This window comes from Anser brachyrhynchus, assembly GCF_964034855.1.
Source record: "Anser brachyrhynchus genome assembly, chromosome: 2".
In the NCBI taxonomy this organism is placed as follows: Eukaryota; Metazoa; Chordata; class Aves; order Anseriformes; family Anatidae; genus Anser; species Anser brachyrhynchus.
The window spans coordinates 110,045,132-110,065,860 of NC_137695.1; the positions used below are offsets into that span (position 1 = coordinate 110,045,132).

The window sequence follows — 20,729 nt, forward strand, 5'->3', positions numbered from 1 at the left end:
CAGCATTAACTGAAGTGACTCCAATCTGGCAGATAGATATGTCTCTCACTTCTGCAGTACTGAGAAATCTAATCCCTTATTTGTCTTTTTTTCTATATACAACAACATATATGGGTATATTTTCTTTTGCACAGACCAGTATGTCCAGCTGTACCCATCCTAATACTTAGGTACCATCTGAGGGATAAATTCACTTGAGTCCCAAAGCAAATCTGCCTTTCTCCCTTCTTAGGCCTCATCAATGAGATTTCTTGTAATAACCTTAGTGCAAGGATGGCTCCTTTTTCTGTTATTTTTTTGTTTACCCAATGGGGACCATTCAGAAAGCCTCATGCTGTCGGATATCTGATACTTTTAAACTCTGAGAAACTGTCCTCACAAAGACTGTCAAAGTGAGCAGTGGGTTCACTTTTATCAAAAATTTAGGGACCAGGGATATATTGCCCACTTAATTCATCAGGTGGACCTTCACTGGAATTTACCAGACTTGGATGAAAAGTCTTTCTTTTGCTACATTTACACAGTTGCACACCTGGAATTCCATTTGTCTTTCTACAAAGCGCTGTCTGCAGGTGTTATGATACTTCAGTGGTCTTTCTAAGAAGCAGTTCTTTGGCATTCTGCTGAGTGGTGACATGATCTCTCGTTGTATGACTGTACACTTAAAACAAGACGTTGATAGTTTTGAGTGACGTCTAACTATTAACTAGTCTTTAAGACATGAAGCTCATATTTGTTTGCTTCTCTTCTTTCCTTATGACTCTTTTTCAACCACAGAAACAGAACCTCAGTATGTCAAATACCCACTTTAACAGTGGCAGGATGGGAACAGATCTCTTGCAAAAGCAAAAATTCTCAACAGAGTGGTTTGGGTCAGGAGGGAACTTAAGGATCATCTAGTTCCAGCGCCTGTGCCGTGGGCAGGGACATCTCCCACCAGACCAGGTTGCCCAAAGCCCCATCCAGCCTGGCCTTGAACACTTGCAGGAATGAGGGGGCATCCACAGCTTCTGTGGGCAGAAGTCCATCCCCAAAAGATTGGACATTTCATGGTTTGTGTGAGTGTATATTTGGACTGTACATGTTGAAGAATTTTAGCTACTAATATGTAACTACTCCACACTTTACAAATGTGGAAGAAGGAAGTTGAGTCGTTTAAGGTAACAGAAGTCTAGGGGAAAGGTACTAAGTAAATCATTTATATTTTTAGTCATAGGATTTCTTTCTTAAATCCAAAAAGCTTTGCTCCTACTTCAGAGAGCAATCTCTTTGATAAAAGCTTAAGAGACAGGAGGCTTGCTTACTCTTGGGACAAGATACGATGCTAATTATTTGCACTGAAGGCTGTGTGTATATGTAGTGGGGCCATGCCTGTCTTCAAATGTGCTAGGTATTTTATTTAAGGAGCAGTATTTAACTTTGAACAGGCATTGCATTGTTGCCTACTCAAAATAAATAGAAGCAGTCAATACAGATGGGCAGATTTATGCTGGTAAACTATGGTGTGTTTTGAAATTGATATTTTATTCATTAGGGTGGTGTCAACAGATCTACTTAGTAGTTTTGTGTTTGAGAGTGGGGCCACATTCATTTTGAAGCAGAGGAATACCTTAGGATGTGGTTTCATTTTTTCTATCACAAAAGGCAGGCATAGAGAATGATACTTCAAATGGAGAAAAAGTGGAAGGTGGTCACAGGTCTTTTGGCTCTCTGGTCTCATTTCTTCTAATAAGAGGCTAGAAGATTCCTTCATGGGTACTACGCATTCAAACCTGTATCTTCCGAGACTTCCATTTTAACCATTGTGGTAGGTGATCATGACTTACTCAAATTGGGGAAGGTTTGTTTTTTTTTTCTGTTGGAGATGTTGAAAAGCTGGTTGTGGGTTTTTGCCTTTTTTTTTTCTTGAGATTGGTCCTCTTGCTCTTCAGAACCTTTGTAGGGAGCTGAGTGAATATAACAGCCTAAGTCTTCCAGCGAGACACTGGTTCCTTTCAAACCACTGTCCTATTCACTAGAATAAAACCAAAGGAATAACCGTCAGCTATTTGTTGCCTGATACCATCGATGTTTTTCCTGTTTTAACAAGCAATGTTAGCATGAGTGGATCACTGTTACAAGCATGGGCCTTTTGAGTAAAAACTTCTCCCTGACAATGATAATGGAAAACTTGCACTTCGGGGGAAATGGAACAGATTTTGCCCTGAAGTACACAGTGTTTTGCAGGTACTGCTGATTATTAGGAATTAGGCTAAGAAACAGGTTAATAGGTCTGCATGGCTTCCAGTTGACTTGTGATGTAGGCAGAACAAATTATTTGACACCAAAGGAAAATGAACTTATATTCCTCCTCGTAACAAAGATGTGCATGTATTTTCATCAATATATTGCTTTAAGTTCTTCTAACAGTGTAGAAAGGGCAATTTCTGTAGGAAATTTCTCTTTTGTGTCCTTTGGACAATGAAGACTGGAAATGAACAATGAGATGTTGAATCGCATGTTGTAGACTTGCTTAAATGTACTGCTACCTTGGATTTTCTGATATCCCTTAAAATATTATTAAGGACTCTTACTGTTTGGATTGTGATCAGGTGATTGGATTTGCTTGCTTCAAATGTCTGTTTCTTATTGTGGAACCCTGATTCCACAAACCTCCAGAAAGTTTCAGATAAGATACTTGCATTAATTAATTCTTGAAAGAACTTTATATGTTTTATATTTGTGTGTGTGTGTGTGTATATATATATATGTACACACATAAGTGAAATGCCTGTAGGATTTACTATAAAATTTTCAGTATTCAATATCAAGGTTTATATTTAAATAAACAGACAATCCCCAAACACTACAAATGTCAAAGTGTAAAAAGAGCAGGATTTCTATAATATGAGTTATAAATGCCTTATTTGAGAGTGGACAGACTTGGACCTTTCCCAACCCCCAAATACTGCATCAGAACAACATCATGTGTTTCCCTTCTTCCCTAAGACCTGAAGAGCAAAATGATTTTGAAATTTTTGAAATCACACCTTTCTTACATTTTGTAGAGTGAGTTCTTTTGGCTTAAAAGTAGTTAGAAGTAAAATTCAAAGGGTCTTTTTCTGATTTATGGATAGTAAATGCTGTGGGAGGAGTAAGATGGAACTTTAACAAGTCATGTAGTCTGAAGGAAGTTTTCAAATAATCTTCCTTGCCTCTCCTAAGGAATCTTGCTAATGTTGTTTTTCCCACCTGTAGACCAGGATTTGGTGTTGCTTCATTCACATGTGAGTTAGGTTTGTAAAACTTCCATTACTCAGGTCTTGGCATAGCAAGTTTAAATGCTATATCTTTACAGAACAAAGGAACTCAAAGCAGACTTCTGCTGTACTTTTGGATAATCAACTTCTTTTTTTTCCTGTTTGTTTTTTAATGGAATGTGGGCTTAGGAGAGAGCTATACCTACACTGCAGATAAAGTGAAGGAATCTGTTTAGGGTGATCACCGTGGAAGTCCTTTAATGTGATTTTGGTTTTAACCTAATTTCTCACTGTCTGAAAACTGCTGGGCTTCTTGCCATGATGCAGAATAATTGAAGCTCTGTTAAGCTGTAGAAAATTCTACCAACAGTAGCTGCACAACAAATGCATTTTAAACACTGTAGCTTTCTTGCTTTTTTTTGTTGTTCCTGTTGATTTGCTAGCCCTTACTCTGAGCCAGTCTGCCCTAAAAGTGATTCAGAACTAGAAGTTAAACCTGCTGAGAGCTTGCTCAGATCTGAATCTCACATGGAATGGACATGGGGAGGATTCCCAGAATCAACCAAGGTATCGTTATTTACTGTCTCAAACTCTGTGAACTGAATTTTGGCATATTTAAAATTATGCACTACAAGTGGTTTGTAAATCTGCTGCTGTTCTTCAGAATAATTCAGCTGAAGTAGGAAAGTAGCACCCCCTTGTGGCTGCCTGATAGTCGACGTTACTGAGTTCAAAAGCTGATCAGCGAAGTAATTCTTGAAAACTTTGTAGTGATGTAAAATTTTTGAATTTTTAGATAGAAACTGACAAAAATCAACTCTGGAAAGAGATTTCCTTTATTTTAGGATAAACTATAGTTCATTCCAGAGGAATGGTAGCCTTAATAGGCGGAATAAATTTATCTAACAGGACAGCTGATGGCATAAGCCCTATCACATCCATGTTTATGCATTTTTCTTGCCTTGTGTCATCATGTCAAGACTTGCCAGTTTCTTTATTGAACTTGCTAATAAGCTAGTATGAAGCTTTTCTTTTAGGGAACTTTGCTAATAAGGTAGGCCATGTTTTATGTTGCTAAAATACATGTTTAAATTCTTACCCAGTTTACTTGTGATCAGGGCACCAAGCTTACTGACAAAATTACCCTTGAGTACAGGTTTCACGTTCAGACCAGAATAAAACAAATACGTGAAGTGAGAGGATTGACTGGAGTCTTGTTTTTCAGATAAGCAAGAAAGAGAAACTGGAACAGCCCAGAACAGCTACCATTACACCGTCAGAAAATACTCATTTTAGGGTCATCCTCAGCTCTGATGAAGTTGAAGATGATGATGTAGTGAAAGATTCTGTCTGTACGGTACTAAAACCTGAGCCAAGAACTCATCCTCTTCTTAAGCAAATGGATATTAAAGATTCTCTTGCTTCTGCAATCATAGAACCACAGGATTCCTTAACATTAGATGCTGACCATCATTCCAGACTGTTGGTAGACCCTCTACCAGAAACGAAGCCAACAACAAAAACTGACTCTCCTTCAAAAAAGAAAGGTATATAATAAAACCGATTATTTCCTTCATTGTAATCTACCAGATAGAGGCAGTAGCGAAAAAAGCACAAATGTGCCTTTTCATTTTTTCCTGAAACTCTTTCAAGTCTTACTTGACTAAAACCATACTTAAATTCTTCAATTTATAAATGCTGTAAGTGTAAATCTTCCAAAAATATCTTCCAATAAATCTTGCAAAATTATGTTTGTATTTAATGTGTCTGGATAGCTTCATCTTAGTAACCTTAATTGTTAAAATTAACAGGGGTGCACAAGCGAAGTCATCATCAGGGGCCTGATGATATTTACTTGGAGGACCTAAAGGCTTTGGAACCTGAAGTTGCAGCACTCTACTTTCCCAAAAGGTAATTTTAAACTAAAATTCCATGAACCTAGGCTTATACTGCAGTTGCACTATGTGAACAACTACATGTATGATTTAAGTGTCTCTAATAAGAGAATGGGACTCTAGGTTTCTAGGTGTTTGTGGAGAAGTTGGTCCTAATCTCATTGTGGAAATCAGTTTCTGAATTGGCAAGAAATGATTAAAGCTCACATGAGAGTTTATTACTGAGAGGCTTCCATCTTTGTAGAATATGTATGTTCTGAAAATATTGCTAGCTCTAGATAACACACATCAGTTTATTTTTTACATGCCCTGTACATTCTTTCCAGCTAGTTTTTTAATATCAAAACAGACAAAAAAGATCTCTTAAAATCTTCATGTAAGGATCAGTCTCAAAATTCACTCATTTTGTATTTTATGAAATCTAAGCCTTCTAGGTATTTCTAAAATACTCTACGAAAGTCTTCCAAGACAGTCATTCTTCTGGAAAAATACAGCCTAATAAGGAAGAAGTGTCTAACTTCTGTTGACCTGTGTTTAAAAAAAAAAAAAAGTGCACTTTTCAGTTTATGTGGGTCTGGGGGCAGGATTGATAGCAACAGGAGAATGTAACTGTAAAAAGCTTTAGTTTTATTTTGTTAGTTACTAATAATTGTAACTTTAGATGAGTGTGGTATTTTTCTTATTTAAAAGACAACCTATTGTAGTTTTTTTCCAAACAGTGTTCTAAAAACGTTAAGCAACGTCCCTTTTCCTTCTATTCTTATTCTACAACATTCTGGTAAAGACTGAGGAGCATGGTATTGTTCTGTGACTATAGAATGCAGAGGAATTTTCCTCATTTAAATCCAGTTTTGTTGCAGACAAAAGAAATGTAATTATTTCCCAATTTAGATGGACATTGGGAGGAGAATTGGACACCATCAATGGAGGTTAATAAAGGGTTTGCACGTGTGTCTGATTTCTCTTTATTATTAAATTTATGTATTTATGTTGTAAAATGATGCAGGACGTTATAGAAATGCAACAGCAAGATCATTTTCGAGTAATCATACAGCATGTTCTGTAATCTAAAATCTATACATCTGTTTGCAAGTGAAATAATTATGGAAAATGTGATTCTTTTTTTTCCTTTTTTTTTTTCCCCTCCCCTATAGTGATTCTGATCCAGGCTTCAGGCAGTGGACCGAGTCAGATACCCTTTCTGGTTCTCAGTCACCCCAATCAGTAGGAAGCGCAGCTGCCGATAGTGGCACAGAGTGTATGTCTGATTCTGCTATGGACCTGCCTGATGTTACACTCTCACTTTGTGGAGGTCTCAATGAAAACGGGGAGATTTCTAAAGGTACGTGAGAAACTAAATCATAAATGGTAGTAAAGCTCAGGCAGTTAAATGAAGTGGCTTGAATACTCTCATTTCTACCTTACGAAGCTTTGGCCTATAATTAGGCTTATGTTGAGAAACATATTCCATTTTCTACAAGTCTCAAGCATTTGCCAAGCAGAGATTGTGGAATTTAGCCTTAAGTTAATCAAGAGCACACAGAGTCTTGAGAAACACTTATCTCCTTTTTCATGCTACACATTACGCATTTGACTAACCATTCTTATTTCTGTCTGCAGTTCCTTGTTTACTCCAATATAAATCTTCACAAACCGTATTCTTCCTAATTGCCTGGTGTTTTCCTTTGGTGGTGTTTTTTAGCCATTGAGAGACTAATTTATTATCTTGGACTATCTTATCTCCTGCTCTAATCTCCTGCTCTACTTTTCCCATCCTAAATGTTTGTTAACCTTTAGCTTTCTTACCTGTTGATTCTTCTCTCTTAGTGCTAACTTCAGTGCTAACAACGTTAACTTCAGCATTGAAGTTGTATGTGTTTTGAGTGAGCTTCTAGTACTGCATAATTTTCATCAGTGTTTTTAGTATTACTTTTTTAATGATCATCCCATCTCTTAAGTCATCAAGTGAAATTTACATGCATATCATGAACAAATCCTTCTTCTAGTTTCTTATTTCTTACTTTTTGTGACTGTTAAAGTGTTACGAGGCTTTCCCTGCTACTGAGAAGGCAGTCAGACTCTTTGACAGGTAGGCCACATTAGTGTATCTTGAGTGATGCTGCAAAATTAGCAAAGACTCTGAAACAACAAAGCATTTTCCTAGATACAGACTAATCAGACATCTTAGGATTTTATATTACTAATTTTAATCCAAATCCGCTTCTATTGCAGAAAAGTTCATGGAACATATTATTACTTACCATGAATTTGCTGAAAACCCTGGACTCATAGACAATCCTAATTTGGTAATAAGGATTTACAACAGGTAAGTTCTCTGTATCATAAAATTAATTCATAGAGAAACATACTTAAAATCTACCATATGAAGTGAGTGCATTTCTCAGCTTCCATTTTGATTTATTTTTTGATGGATCTGCTTCTTGGTCATAAAGAAAATGCTTAAAGCTAAATTTAATGCAAACTTTTAGTTCAAAATCAAAGTGAGATTTCATTTCAGCACTGATGTTGGTGTGTATATTAAAATAAGTCCACTTGCAACAAACTTTAGTTGTTGGCAGGAAACGCATCTTTACATCAAGAAAAGGGCAGTCTGCACACTGGTATTTATTTACCTCTATTCAGGTTTTGTAATAACTTATCAATAACATGTTTTAAAACAGGTATTATAACTGGGCGTTGGCTGCTCCAATGATTCTGAGTTTGCAGGTGTTTCAGAAAAGTTTGCCTAAGGTAAATGAGATGTATCCTTCTTTAAAGATTTTGTATGTAGTAATACATAGTTATCTTTTTATTCTGCTTTTTCTACACAAACTTAAAAACATGCCTATTGTTTCAGGCTACTGTTGAATCTTGGGTCAAAGAAAAGATGCCAAAGAAGTCTGGAAGGTGGTGGTTCTGGCGCAAGAGAGAAAGCATGACTAAACAGGTAATTGATTTATATTTTCCTCATCTATTAAAAGATTTTAAAACTCCATTTGTCAAAAGTGCCTCAGAACTCTGCTCATACAGCTCTGTCACTGACTGCCAGCTGGGAGTTACTCACTGTTGCAGTAGCTATTGCTACTACTGAATATTTCATCTCAAATACTACATAATTTTTCATTGTTCCTAGTTGCTTCAACAATTTATTCAGCTTTCGCACAGTATTCTTCAAATCCTTTCTTCTAAGCCATAAGTTTAGTCAAGTCAAAGCTACTCTTCAGTCACTGCAATATGTTTTAGGAATTTATACACAAATTAAGTAGGTGCACAGTAGATGTTATTCTGAGACACCCCATTTTAGACTAAATTATCTAAACCTTGAATATGTCTTAAATTTTCTCTTTTTTAAAAATCTGATTTTTATAAGCTTAGAGATTGACTTTCCTTTAATGCTAAATTCATCGTGTTAAACTAGTATTTCTCAGTTTCTGGTGCGTGGGGTGTTGTTTTTTTTTTCTTGGTAGATCGAAAAGCTTTAACAGATCACTTCTTCATAAGGAACCTTTTGTTAAATAATTTGCAGAATAAGTGATTCTGAGACTTGATGTAGAGTATGTACTATACTGATAGCTGTTTGCTTACGTATAAACTGTTGAGGTCACTTGGGTCATTTTAAAATGCTTAAATATCAATATGTTCTTTATTGTCATGTTGCTTTAGATACCAGAGGCAAAAGAGGGGAAGTCTGAGACGCAAAGAGCAAATGAACTGCCAGCAACTATAAAAGAGCAAGTTAATAGTAGGTGTGTTCCTGCCTGAAGACTATTTTGTGTACTGAATAGTCTCTCCCTCTTTCTTTCTCTCCTTTCCTCCTTTGTCCCCTCCCTCCCTCTCTCTCTCGAGGAAGAATTCAGTAGGAGTTCACTGTGGGAGAAACGTTTTCCTCTAAGCTATTGAAGAGAAGCCAGATGTGTTTGGCAAACAACTCAACAAAATTATGTGGCAGTAAACATTGTAGGAACTACAAATACACTACAGTTATGTCCTGAATCCTATTGTTTTTACTTCTTAAATCCCGATGTAACTGACAGAACAACAAAGACATATATGGTAACCTTTAGCAATGGGCCACCACCCTATAATTTACTAGTGGGATTGTTTGAGATATCATTTGATGTTCTTTTGTATAATTGTAATATTCTTTGAATAACTTAAACCATCTGCATTTTTTGTAACATGAAATAATTGAAACAATAAAATAGCATTAATTACAATACACAAGTTGCCCAAGATTAATTGGAAACTAGCCGTATTTAGCACAAAACTGTTTGTCTAAATATGTACACTCATATTTTCCCATGATTTTATGAAGATACTTGTAAATGTTTTTGTCCTTAAGATTTAAGAAACTGAATATACTGTGAAATTCAGAGAAATTAAATGCTACTTTTAATCTTAAAATCTCTAATTAGCAGAAAAACAAATCTGAATAACCTTAAAAGGTGAGCTACTCTGCTAATTTATCACATAGAATTAAAAAGTGTAGTGACTGTGATAGCTTTTCTTTAAAAACAGGACACTATTACTCTCTCAGTATCCCTTTTCATCTGCAGTATACTTAATTAATCAACACAGTATTAGTGACCACTTGACACTGTCTTTACTAATTTCATCATGTGTGGAGCCAGCTAGACTATGCATAGTAATACTTAGAGCTTCATCAACAGTAGCATGCTTTACAAGTCTTATTTGCTTATAGGCATGTACTGACTTTTTCTGGGCATGAAATAGACTTTGGACTTTGTTAATCACTGCTATCAGGCTAATAGTGAATCCTTGGCATAACCAGAACTTTTATCTTGCGTAGGAATGTTTCACCATTAAAGAAAGACTTTCTGGCGCTTACATTTATTCTCTTTGATGTCATGTCAGACCTCCAGAAGATGACTCTTCTAGTGATGAAGCATCACAAGAGTTGAAGGAATCCTTGAAAATAGATTCTACAGTAGAGCATCCAACCCATGGGAACATTCCATCTTACAAGAAGTCACTTAGACTCTCTTCGGACCAAATAGTAAGTGGCATGCCTTCCTTGCACATGGGATGCGTCATAGTTCTATTCTTTGTTTGACTGTAAAAGTTGGATTTTTTTTCTCATTGTTACAAGGTAAGTATAAATACACTTCACAAAGGCAAAAATGCTATTGGCTTACTCTTTCAGCAGTAGAAAAAAGGAATGGGGAAAATTTAAAATGCAATGTTTAGTTTTCTTTTTAAATTTAAAATTTAAGTATTTTCAATTGCTAGTATGGGCAGCTGCATTATTATTTTTTTTAAGGATCATGATTCTGTATTTTGATTTTAAAAAATATGTTGCCAAAAAAGTGACATAGTCACTTTCTGCAATTTGGATATCCCAGGATCTTAACTGTATCTAAGTTGGTGTGCTGTTTATTCGTTTCAATGTAATTTACAAGTTCCTTCTGCTGGCTAAATATATGATCTCCATCATGGAAGAATTTTGAGAAAAGCACCCACTAGGTAGAAAATGCCATTGTATGCGTGGTTGTTTACACGTTTACTAAACAGATCAGTTATTTATATGCTAATATGTTAGCAAATAGTATTTGCTAATAATGTAAGCCTATGGTAATAACAAGAATTAAAATAGGAAAGAGTCAAACACTTTTTGTTACTGCTGTAGTCAGTGCTGCTGTAATCAAATATAGAACTTATGGGCAAATACCTGTAGCCAGTACAAAACAGACTTTACCGGTGAAATTGTGCCATTGTTAAACCGTGGTTCACTTTTTTGAAGAGTTGATCAAAGTAGAGGAGGAAGATTATAGAAGCCTTTTTCTGAGAGTTTATTTATGATTCTAAAAATTCTATATTTCACTTTATTCTAAAGGCGAAGCTGAAACTCAGAGATGGCCCTAATGATGTTGTATTTAGTATTACAACCCAGTATCAAGGGACTTGCCGTTGTGCAGGAACAATATATCTCTGGAACTGGAATGACAAAATCATCATATCAGACATTGATGGAACAATAACCAAGTAAATATCATTTTGTATTCGATACATTATCTTGCTTTATTGATGCTATCCTGCTTTTCAAGATCAGATAAAGAAGCTTGATTTAAGGTGACTTAACATTTGTAACAGCTATAAGAAATACTTGTTGCTTTGATTTCAATTTGTACAGCAAACCAGAAAATCTCTTTTAAGAGAGTAGTGTGACTAGCGTGTGGCAACTGCCCTTTCAGTCAGACTTCTCTCGGTTTAGCAACCATAGGTTGACTTGGAAACTGACTTGTGCTTTATGGCCTATCTAGTACTAACTAGTAGATACTAACAAGTACTATATCTAGTACCATTTCTCATTTGAAATGGTTAGGACCTTCTGCAGAGGTATTTCTGTAAATACTCATAAATTGTTTATTCATTAATAGTTGTCTTTAACGAAACTCGTACAGTTAGTTTCACTTATCTCCAATTTTCTTTTCAGGTCTGATGCTTTAGGACATATCCTCCCTCAGTTTGGCAAGGACTGGACTCATCAGGGCATTGCAAAACTCTATCATTCCATAAATGAGTAAGTATGTGATTTATGAGCAACTAGGGCTTTCTGGAATTTGGGAATTAACGGGCAGGTAATTGAATTGCTGTTAATAATTTTGCAATCCAGTATGATGTGTTGGTCTAAATGACGGAAGGGAGCTACTTCTGTCATATAGAAACAAAACTAAGTTTTTCCCTCAGATGTATACTTCAATAGGAATGAAAGCCAACACTTTCACTAGTTCCTTTTTCAAATATTTGATTCTGCATTTGAGTTCTTAAAAACTGTGTAATATTGTTGTGGCTATGAGAGAGAACCATAATAGAAATAACTTCTCATAGTCATGCATATGTTTATTTTCACCAGCTCAGGTTAATCACAAAGTCTTTACAAGCATGGCACACTGTAAATTCAAACCTAAACAGTGTCCTCCCAATATCTAAATATTCTGTGTTTTACTGTTTGCTATCAAAGTCAAGTGAACTCTCCTTAGGATGCATTTTCGTGTTCTGAAATGAACCTAATTAATAACTTGCCACTGACACAAGGGCTAGCAGCCTGGTTCAAGTTCTCTGTCACTCACTTTGCTGTGCTTCTGAAATAAGCTAACGCCATCCAGCAAATGGGCAATTTCCCCATCTGCTCTCTGGGTTAGTCACCTGACTGTGCTCACCTTGTCTACAAGAGCCTGCAGAGGCAGCTCATGTGACTAGAAGAGGGAAGGAGATGAAAGATGATTCCACTGTTGTAGCAGTGGTGAGGTATTTAATTCAGAAGTATTGTGAACCACAGCCTTACAAATGTAGTGTGCAGTTAAGAGGAATATAGCCTTATCCTATCTATGTCCAAGAACTTTATGCAGAATAAAGCTTCATTGTTTCTCTCCCTTAGATTTGGTCATTTGTTTAACAAACTTTCAAACAAACCATACCAAAAAAACACACGCATTGATGCTAGAAATAATAATTTGGTATTGAGGATAACAGGATGGCTAACTGTTAAAACACTTCGTCATCCGCTTAAAATAATCCATTTTTGTCTTTGGTTTAACGTTTAATAGTTTTTCTTTCCATTAAAATAAATCTGGGGTCTTGGCAATCCTCTTTTTTTTGTGTGTGTGGTGTTACATAGAGCTAAATTTTGTCTCTGGCCCCATGCAGTCTATGGAAGATAACCAGAACTTTGTTTTGTGCTCAGTGTATAATAGAAGAGTAGTTTTGGAATTATTTGCCAAATTGAATCATGTCTTTGAAAATGCACATAAACACTCGAGCCTTTTGTGTATGCAGTAACTGTGTACAAATCTGTTTAACAGATGGATCTACGAAGTCTGTAGGAAAAAAATTAGGGGCCTGATGAATGCTGCTTGTGCTTCCTTTGCTATGAGTTGCAAATTCTGGTAACAATCTGGAGGGAAAAACAAAAAAACAAAAACACCACAACAACAACAAAAAAAAACAAGACAGGAGATCTGGTATCCAATATTATGGAAACCGGGTGAAACCAATGTGACATTTATCTAAACAGATCTGAGTCCATCTATATATGTAATCTTAGTATTACCATCCTTGTTGTTCTTGCATTTCCTGTTTCTCAGTTTTGATTGAGTCGTGTTTTCAAACTATTACATGCTGTTCTGATTTTATAATAGCAGGACAGTCTTTTTCCTAGGAGTTTGTGAAGCTCACTGCAGGAAGTCAGTACCTAAACTGGTGCCTCTGGATGCTGCTGGTACAGAATGTCTGTGTTGACAGATATCTTCAGCAGGAAAATGAACCAAGTTGGTATTTCTTTTCCAGAAATGGTTACAAGTTTCTGTACTGTTCTGCCCGTGCCATTGGAATGGCAGATATAACTAGAGGATACCTACACTGGGTGAATGACAAAGGAACAATTCTTCCCAGGGGACCTGTCATGTTGTCCCCCAGCAGTTTATTTTCTGCATTTCATAGGTAAGCATGTGGGATTTCAGACATCCATTCCCTCCTCATCTCAGAGTAGGAAGCAAATTAAAAAAGACTTGAGATGCTGATCATTATAACTGTGTATCCAAACATTCTGCTCTGTGCTTGGCTTGCTACTGAGACTCAGTGCCCCTCTAGTGATCACTTACAGGCTATTTGTATGAATTTCACTTGAAATATACTTCTGTTTCTACGGACACGTTAGATGTGGCTGCTAAACAGGAAATACCTGTCACAGAGCAGCTTGTTTTCTACTTTCTATATTCTTCCAATCTGTGAGTGATTACTATTAGGTTCTGCTTTCATCAGTGCTCCTATGCAAGACATTCAAAAAAAAAAAAAGAAAGAAAACTGGGGAATATGGACTGTTAAACTAAGTGATCTTGCAATACTGGGCGTGTTCCATACGTGACTGGTTACAGATGGGTATGGAATTTAGCTGTGGCTCATCCCAGCCAATCTTTTGAACCCTCATTTTTGATGGGAAGAGCTAATAGCGTAAGACTCTTTTTGTTCATTTTATTATTATTATTATTAAAAGCAAACAACTGAGTCATGGCAAACAATGACAGCAGCTTTTGTTGTGGTCACTTAATAGTCCTGCAGATTTTTCAGAGGCAGGAATGGTAACAAGCTTATGTGTAATTGATTCAGTCTTCTGCTTTTGGTCTAGATGGTAATGTCCGATAAAAGCAGTTCACAAACTGCACCCATGAGCTGTGAACTTCACATTTAGTTAGCCTAGTTTAGTTAGTTTATTCACCTATTTCTACTGTGAATGTTGTTTTTATCCTATTATTGTTTGTATTGCAAAAGTATTTACCAATGTCTGTAACTAGCCACACTAACAACAGGAAATAATGAGAATACAAATATCAGATAAATTCATGAAGGAGGGCACCCACTGCTTGGTCATGATTTAGAATTTGACTGTTCATTTTTTATTCTAGGGAAGTAATAGAAAAGAAGCCTGAAAAATTCAAAATCGAATGTTTGAATGATATCAAGAACTTGTTTGCTCCCAGTAAACAGCCTTTCTATGCTGCTTTTGGAAACAGGCCCAATGTAAGTCTGAGACTTTCTCTTTGAAGGGTTAAAATGCATGAAGTACTTGGGGGGGAAGGGAAATAGGCTTTTCTTTTTGTGTCTATATAAGTTTGAATATGGGAATGGGACACTGGTATTTCTATGGATTTGGCCATGCAGATTCTTAAATAAAAACTATAGCTTTAGAATTCCTTTAGGAAAAAGATTACACGGATGTGTTAGGATTCCTAGGGTTTAACTAAATACCTAACACCTTTCTATATTTTTTCAGCAGTTTTGACAGCATTATAACCTAGGGGAACTCAATACTCCTCAGGCTTGAATCTTTTTTCCTATCATACAGCTCCTGTACCTTCTCTGCAGCTCAGTGCTATTGTAATTGAGCTCGAGAGAAGGGGTATTCCTAAGAGGAATGTTGTCACAAGGAGTAGTACGAGTAGTACTGTGTGGTATAGATTTTGTGGTGCATATTTCTGGTCCAAGGCTTGAGAACAAGACTTGAGGGGTGGGGGTGGGGGAGATGCTTTGTTACAATGTGTGGTTTTTGTTTATTTGTTTTCGGGAATTTTACTGTATGCTGTTGGATCAGCTTTTAAATCTGTTCTCTTATTCCTTCAAGAATTTGTTTGGTATATCACATTCAATAAGAAAGTGTCAAAGCATGTGTGTTTGTTCATGCTTTTCACAGGATGTGTATGCCTACATGCAAGTGGGAGTTCCAGACTGCAGAATATTTACTGTGAATCCAAAGGGTGAACTGATCCAAGAACGGACTAAAGGAAACAAATCTTCGTAAGAGCATTTTTATTATTTCAGTTAGAGAAATAATAGAGTACTTGGGAATGAGATTACAAAATAACTACAGTTGTGACCATGATGATTCCTTATGATCTTCTGTTATATGTGATACGTGAAAAATTTATTTGCCAGAGACTTATCACTTTGGATACTTAACTGAAACTTCTTGAAAAGAAAAGTAAGCTGGCAAAATAAAATTGAAAATTGCTTCTGCAGTAGTTATACCTTATTTGACTATAGTTTTCTGGTCTAGACTTCTAAAGCTCATTTTTGGCTAGAGTTAACAGTGACTAGACTGTTAAATAATGGTCTTTCTTCTTTTTTAATATAGGTACTACAGACTAAGTGAGCTTGTGGAATATGTGTTCCCATTGCTTAATAAAGAACAGAGTTCTGCATTTCCATGCCCAGAATTCAGCTCCTTTTGCTATTGGAGAGAACCTCTTCCTGACCTTAACCTGGAAGATCTGGCTTGAAAAATACTTCTCACCTAGAAACGGAATTTCATGTTCAGCTACTCAACTTCAGTTTAAATGTGAAGAACTTTCTTAATGAAGATGCTAATTTATATACTGGTACCATAAGTCTTACTAAAGAAATCACTTTAACTCCATTGGTGTAAGACGAAGAAAATGCAAAGCTACTGTCCATTTTTTGTTATTTTTTTGTAATATTGTTTGTCTGTGTTGCTTGTCTTTATATACACCTGTACTAAGGCACTTGAAATTGGCCTGTCATTGATGGCCGTGGTACCCAAGTGCTTCATGGCAACTAAATGCTGAGTGACTTTGCATTTTCATCAATACAGACCTTATTGTAAGCATAGATTTTTTTTTTGTATTAGTCTTAATAGTATATTTTCTAAAACAAAGCCAAAAAGTATATGGAAACTGCCAAATAGAATGTCAGACCTATTAATAAAAAAACTGGTCTAATGTTCAGGTGGACAATTAGGCCATTTTGCAGAGGAGCTGGAACCTAAGACCCAGTGTGCTCTTTCTCAGCTAAAATACAGAAAGTGTATAGATATTACTAGCCTGACAGTCTGAAGACATTAAATTCATCTTTAAATGTAAATATGCCTTTTGTCACATGTACGAGACTGTGCTTGTACAATTAATGCTCAGACTAATTCTGCTTCTTTTTTTATATGCAATGCTTAAACTATTTCATTATCTTGTTAAATTGAAAGTTGTCTTCAGATACTTGTATGGCTTTTGTTGCTTTCAGGCTGCACTATTTCATGTTAAATTTCCAAAAGAAATCTTGAACGTTTCTGTTAGAGTTGGGGAGCTGGCATTTTAATTTTTTTCATTATGGAGATTCATATGTGTGTGTATGCTATGTAGGCCAGTAAAAAGTATGTACAGATTATATTCAGGGAATTGTTATACTAAAAAAAATGATGTATTTAATTTTTTAATTATCTACTGCAGGTCTTTCCAGAATTCTGTATTACAGGTTTTCACTAGCTGGAAGGAAATGCAGCTCAGTAGTGGGATTCCAGGTATGAGAATGGTTAAATGCTGCAGAGCAGAATAAAACCTTTTTTTCTTTTTTTTTCTTTTTTCCTTTTGGTTTATTTGTAAGCATCATGCTGGTCATTTCTAAGGTTCGGATCAAGAGCCTGTGAACAAATTGCATTCCAAGTCTAGTGTTTATCAGCTGTGAAAGCAGCTAGTATTTCTCTCTCCAAAAATACTTGAAAACAAAGGTAGTTCTGCTTTTTAAGTTGGGTTGGTACATTTAAACTCCTTAGGACAGGTCTGTGGTGAGAATTGTATGTTTCCAGCCCAGATGGCTTAAGGCCTACAGTCATTTATATTTCAGTCCCAGGCTTTCCGTGGTACACAGTCTTTCCTGTCACTCCTTAAGCAAGTTCCTGAGGCCGTGCCTTAACAATCCCACCAGGGCGGCCACGTCCAGAATTTCCACCAGGCTCGGGGGCCAAGCTCTCTCCCCACACAGCTCCCAGTGGCTACACACTCCTGCGCAGGGAAGTGTGAGTGATCCTGAGCAGGCACTTGTACGGCTACTGCTGCGGTGCTTAGCCAGAGCTGCTTTTGATAGAAACATGGCTTGGGCAGGCCCCTCTGCTTCGGCTTACATGGCCTGAAAGCAGGAGAGGATCTCTTTCTTTCTTTCACTACCCATAAAAGAGCGCGCTCAGAGGATTTTGCCCCACCCCCAGGAATATTTTCTTTATCAGGCCTTAAACTTAATAGGTTAGAGTCTTAACCCTATGTTCTGAAATAACACCAGCCTAGTGCTAGACAACTGGTGAACTACTTGGGGGCAATAATTTTTGTATTCTTTTGTTTTCTGATAAAATTCCGGTGTATTCCTGTGACTATAAAACGTTAGAAAAGAAGGGGAGAGGGACAGGGTCAACATGAAACCTCTCTTTCAAAGCAGGAGTATGAAGTTGGGAAAGGAAATACACCTGCCTGTCACTGTGCCATACATGTTAAGTGACTTGAAAGGCATCCTTCTTGTTCGTACACAGTAAGAACAAGACATTTTGTGACTGTTTCAACAAATTCTTGCTCCTGTCACCAAACTACTCAGTGTTTAAGTATATTTGATGGATTAAATTCAAAGCACATTTTGCTGTACTGCATTTTTTTGCACTGTCAGAAGCTTGCAAACATCATTCCGTATATTTTTCCTTTATTTCCTTACCTTTTATTCCATAAAATTCTGTAGAAACTGAAATTCTCATGATCACTAAGTGCTTTGAAAATTAACAGAATTTGAGCTTTTAAGTCACTTAAATACTTCAAAATTCATAAGAACCCAACATAATATTTTAATTCCATTTCTCATGAAGGGAGTGAAGCTGCCTCTCCTAAAACAGTCCTTTGTGGATGACAAAATTTTCTTTACCATCCTTAACGTATTCTTGGTGGCCTTGGTATTACACAGATTTTTGGAAAAATAAACAAACAAAAAAACCAACCAAAAACCCACTTCCAGAAAGATAAATTTTACCAGAGATGGGATTCTAAGTTGTGCAGATTGTTACTAAGGTTTGGCTGTGTTTTGCTAATTTTTACTGAGTAAATTTTTTTCACTTAAATCCTATTCATCTTTTTGGATTGCCATAAAGACAAGCTATGGATTTTAAGGTGGGGACTTGGATAAATGGGCGGAGTGGAGAAATGGTATCAGGTCCATCTCCAAATGCATGTAATAAGCTGGTGTGGTATGGGTGTGGCTGCAAAGAGCTCCCCATTCTGCTGACCTCTTATTTTGCGGTATAGGGATGTCCAAAAAGTTGCTTAGTTTAAAAAAAAAAAAATTGCTTTTCAGTCTCTGTAACAGTTTTGATATTTGGGTTTTGATAAAATGTAAAAGATTTCTTGAGTATTCCTGATACAAGTAGGTTGTGGTGGTTTTGGTTTTTTTAATTGACTTGTATTTGAAGCTTTGTTCAGACTGTTTGTTAACCCTGCTTAGGGACGGAATTGGGGGTACTGTACCTGTCATTGTGTACCTACATGATTTGGATTGTTGGGCACTTTATTGACTAGAGAAGACATCTCATTGCTATCAAACCGTAGGCTTGTGCTGCAATATTAATATGAAGTGGGGTATATAAAAATTATGCATTTGCCTATCTGTTGTTAGTTTAATTAAGAGAAGTGGCCTGAAGTTAATGTTTGAGAACAAGTTGTGCTATGCGTATTCAAAACTAGCGCAAGTGAAATCTTTCTTTCTATGAAAGAGGAACTTCTAAGTGTGTGTGTCTGCAGGCGCGCACACATCCCTGTTAAGACTGTGTTGTTGAAGATGCAGATCCTCTTAGCGTTGGAAGCATGTCAAAAGCTGAGTCAACGATACCTGTCTGGGGATTAATAAAGGAACATTGCAATTCAGAACTTGTTAGTGACTTGGACGTTTCCCATTTCTATAATGATTTTAAGATCAGTAACTTGTGCACATTTCTGGATTCATCTTTTTACACTGTACAAAACATGCTTGTACTTCAAAAGGTTGGGCTTTAACCCCTAACGTTATACAATTGCATGTGCAATATGGCTCGTGTATCCTCAGCTTCCTGTCATCAGTATATTCCTTAAAATATTTTTTTTCAGCTGGAAAAGTTTTAACACTTGTATTGACTCAGTTATGGAACTTCTGAAGCAAACTCTGAATCCTCTTATGGTAAAGGCAAAAAATAAGATTTCATGTTAATATTTCATACAAGTCTTCCAGAAGATGCTGTCATATGAATGAGTTGTTTAAATGACTATAATGCAAATTCGTAATGAAACATCAAAAATAGATAATGGATGTGAGATGCCTTTGAAGTGTCACTTTTGCCTAAAGAAGTTTTTGTTTCCAAAGTTGAATTCTGCTGAATAGAATGGAATTGTTTGGATTTCTTTATTGCAGTGTTAATTATTTCCAGATGAAAGTTATGTTTTGGTTGAGTTTGAGGATAGGAAAACTCTCTTCATTAGTTTGTTCCATTTTTATGTTGAAGATGTGAAATACCTGATTATTCAAGCAACCCAATCACTAATAAGGTAGCGTGTTTAAAACTGTCAAATCTGTGACCATACCGATATAGTGGTTTTTGTTAAGACTGGACTATCTTGGGTACAGTAACCCACACTTCAGTGCAATGTTTATTGATGTTCAGAACAATGTTATCACAATAAACAAACTTAAACTAATTTTTTCTTCAATTTGTGCTTACGAGTTCCGTTCTTGTATCGCTAAACTAGTGAATGTGGATTTATTTAAATTGTATTCATATCTTACATTTTGAGTTGCTCTAAGGACTATGACATTTGCTTTCTCTCACACTTGGTTTACTCCTGAAGTATTTATACAGCTGATAAATAATTGCTGTAATCACATTTACATTGTCTACCAATACCAGTATTAGGTTATAACTAAAAGGAAATCTAAGCGTGCATTGTTAATGTAGAACATGAGGTAACAGATGCACTATAGTCATAGACACATCTCAGGAATACGCAAGCTGCCTTGAAGAAAATACTGCGGCTACATGTTGTGAGCACTTGCTGCCCTAGTTTGGTGTTTCATCCTCATTCCGTCCAAGCTAACATTTTCCTTTCAAAGCAAAGAAAACCCAGTGATTTCTATCGCATATAAATGTATGATAGATCTGCATGGAAGTGTAAATCATATTGTCTTTTGATCCCTCTGCTATGCAGGTGTACCATTTGTATTGCTGCTCCCACTACACGTTGGCTTTCCTGTCCAGGTGCAGAGCCCAGTGCTAGAGTTTTATCTCCTGCTGCAG

General features: G+C 36.4%; 1 protein-coding gene across 2 annotated transcripts in view; it reads left to right on the top strand.

Moving 5' to 3' along the window:
- LPIN2 (lipin 2) overlaps positions 1-20,143 on the top strand; it is a 46,640-nt gene extending 26,497 nt beyond the window's left edge. For both annotated transcript variants that reach the window (XM_080580005.1, XM_080580004.1), the window contains exons 6-20: positions 3,683-3,806; positions 4,465-4,786; positions 5,051-5,150; positions 6,289-6,476; positions 7,367-7,460; positions 7,816-7,885; positions 7,992-8,081; positions 8,798-8,880; positions 10,010-10,151; positions 10,989-11,137; positions 11,589-11,675; positions 13,442-13,594; positions 14,557-14,671; positions 15,342-15,445; positions 15,783-20,143. In XM_080580005.1, coding sequence (XP_080436131.1) covers positions 3,683-3,806; positions 4,465-4,786; positions 5,051-5,150; positions 6,289-6,476; positions 7,367-7,460; positions 7,816-7,885; positions 7,992-8,081; positions 8,798-8,880; positions 10,010-10,151; positions 10,989-11,137; positions 11,589-11,675; positions 13,442-13,594; positions 14,557-14,671; positions 15,342-15,445; positions 15,783-15,927 — 1,966 coding nt within the window. In that variant the 3' untranslated portion in view covers positions 15,928-20,143. The remainder of the gene's footprint in view (positions 1-3,682; positions 3,807-4,464; positions 4,787-5,050; positions 5,151-6,288; positions 6,477-7,366; positions 7,461-7,815; positions 7,886-7,991; positions 8,082-8,797; positions 8,881-10,009; positions 10,152-10,988; positions 11,138-11,588; positions 11,676-13,441; positions 13,595-14,556; positions 14,672-15,341; positions 15,446-15,782) is intronic.
- Positions 20,144-20,729: the final 586 nt, after the last annotated feature.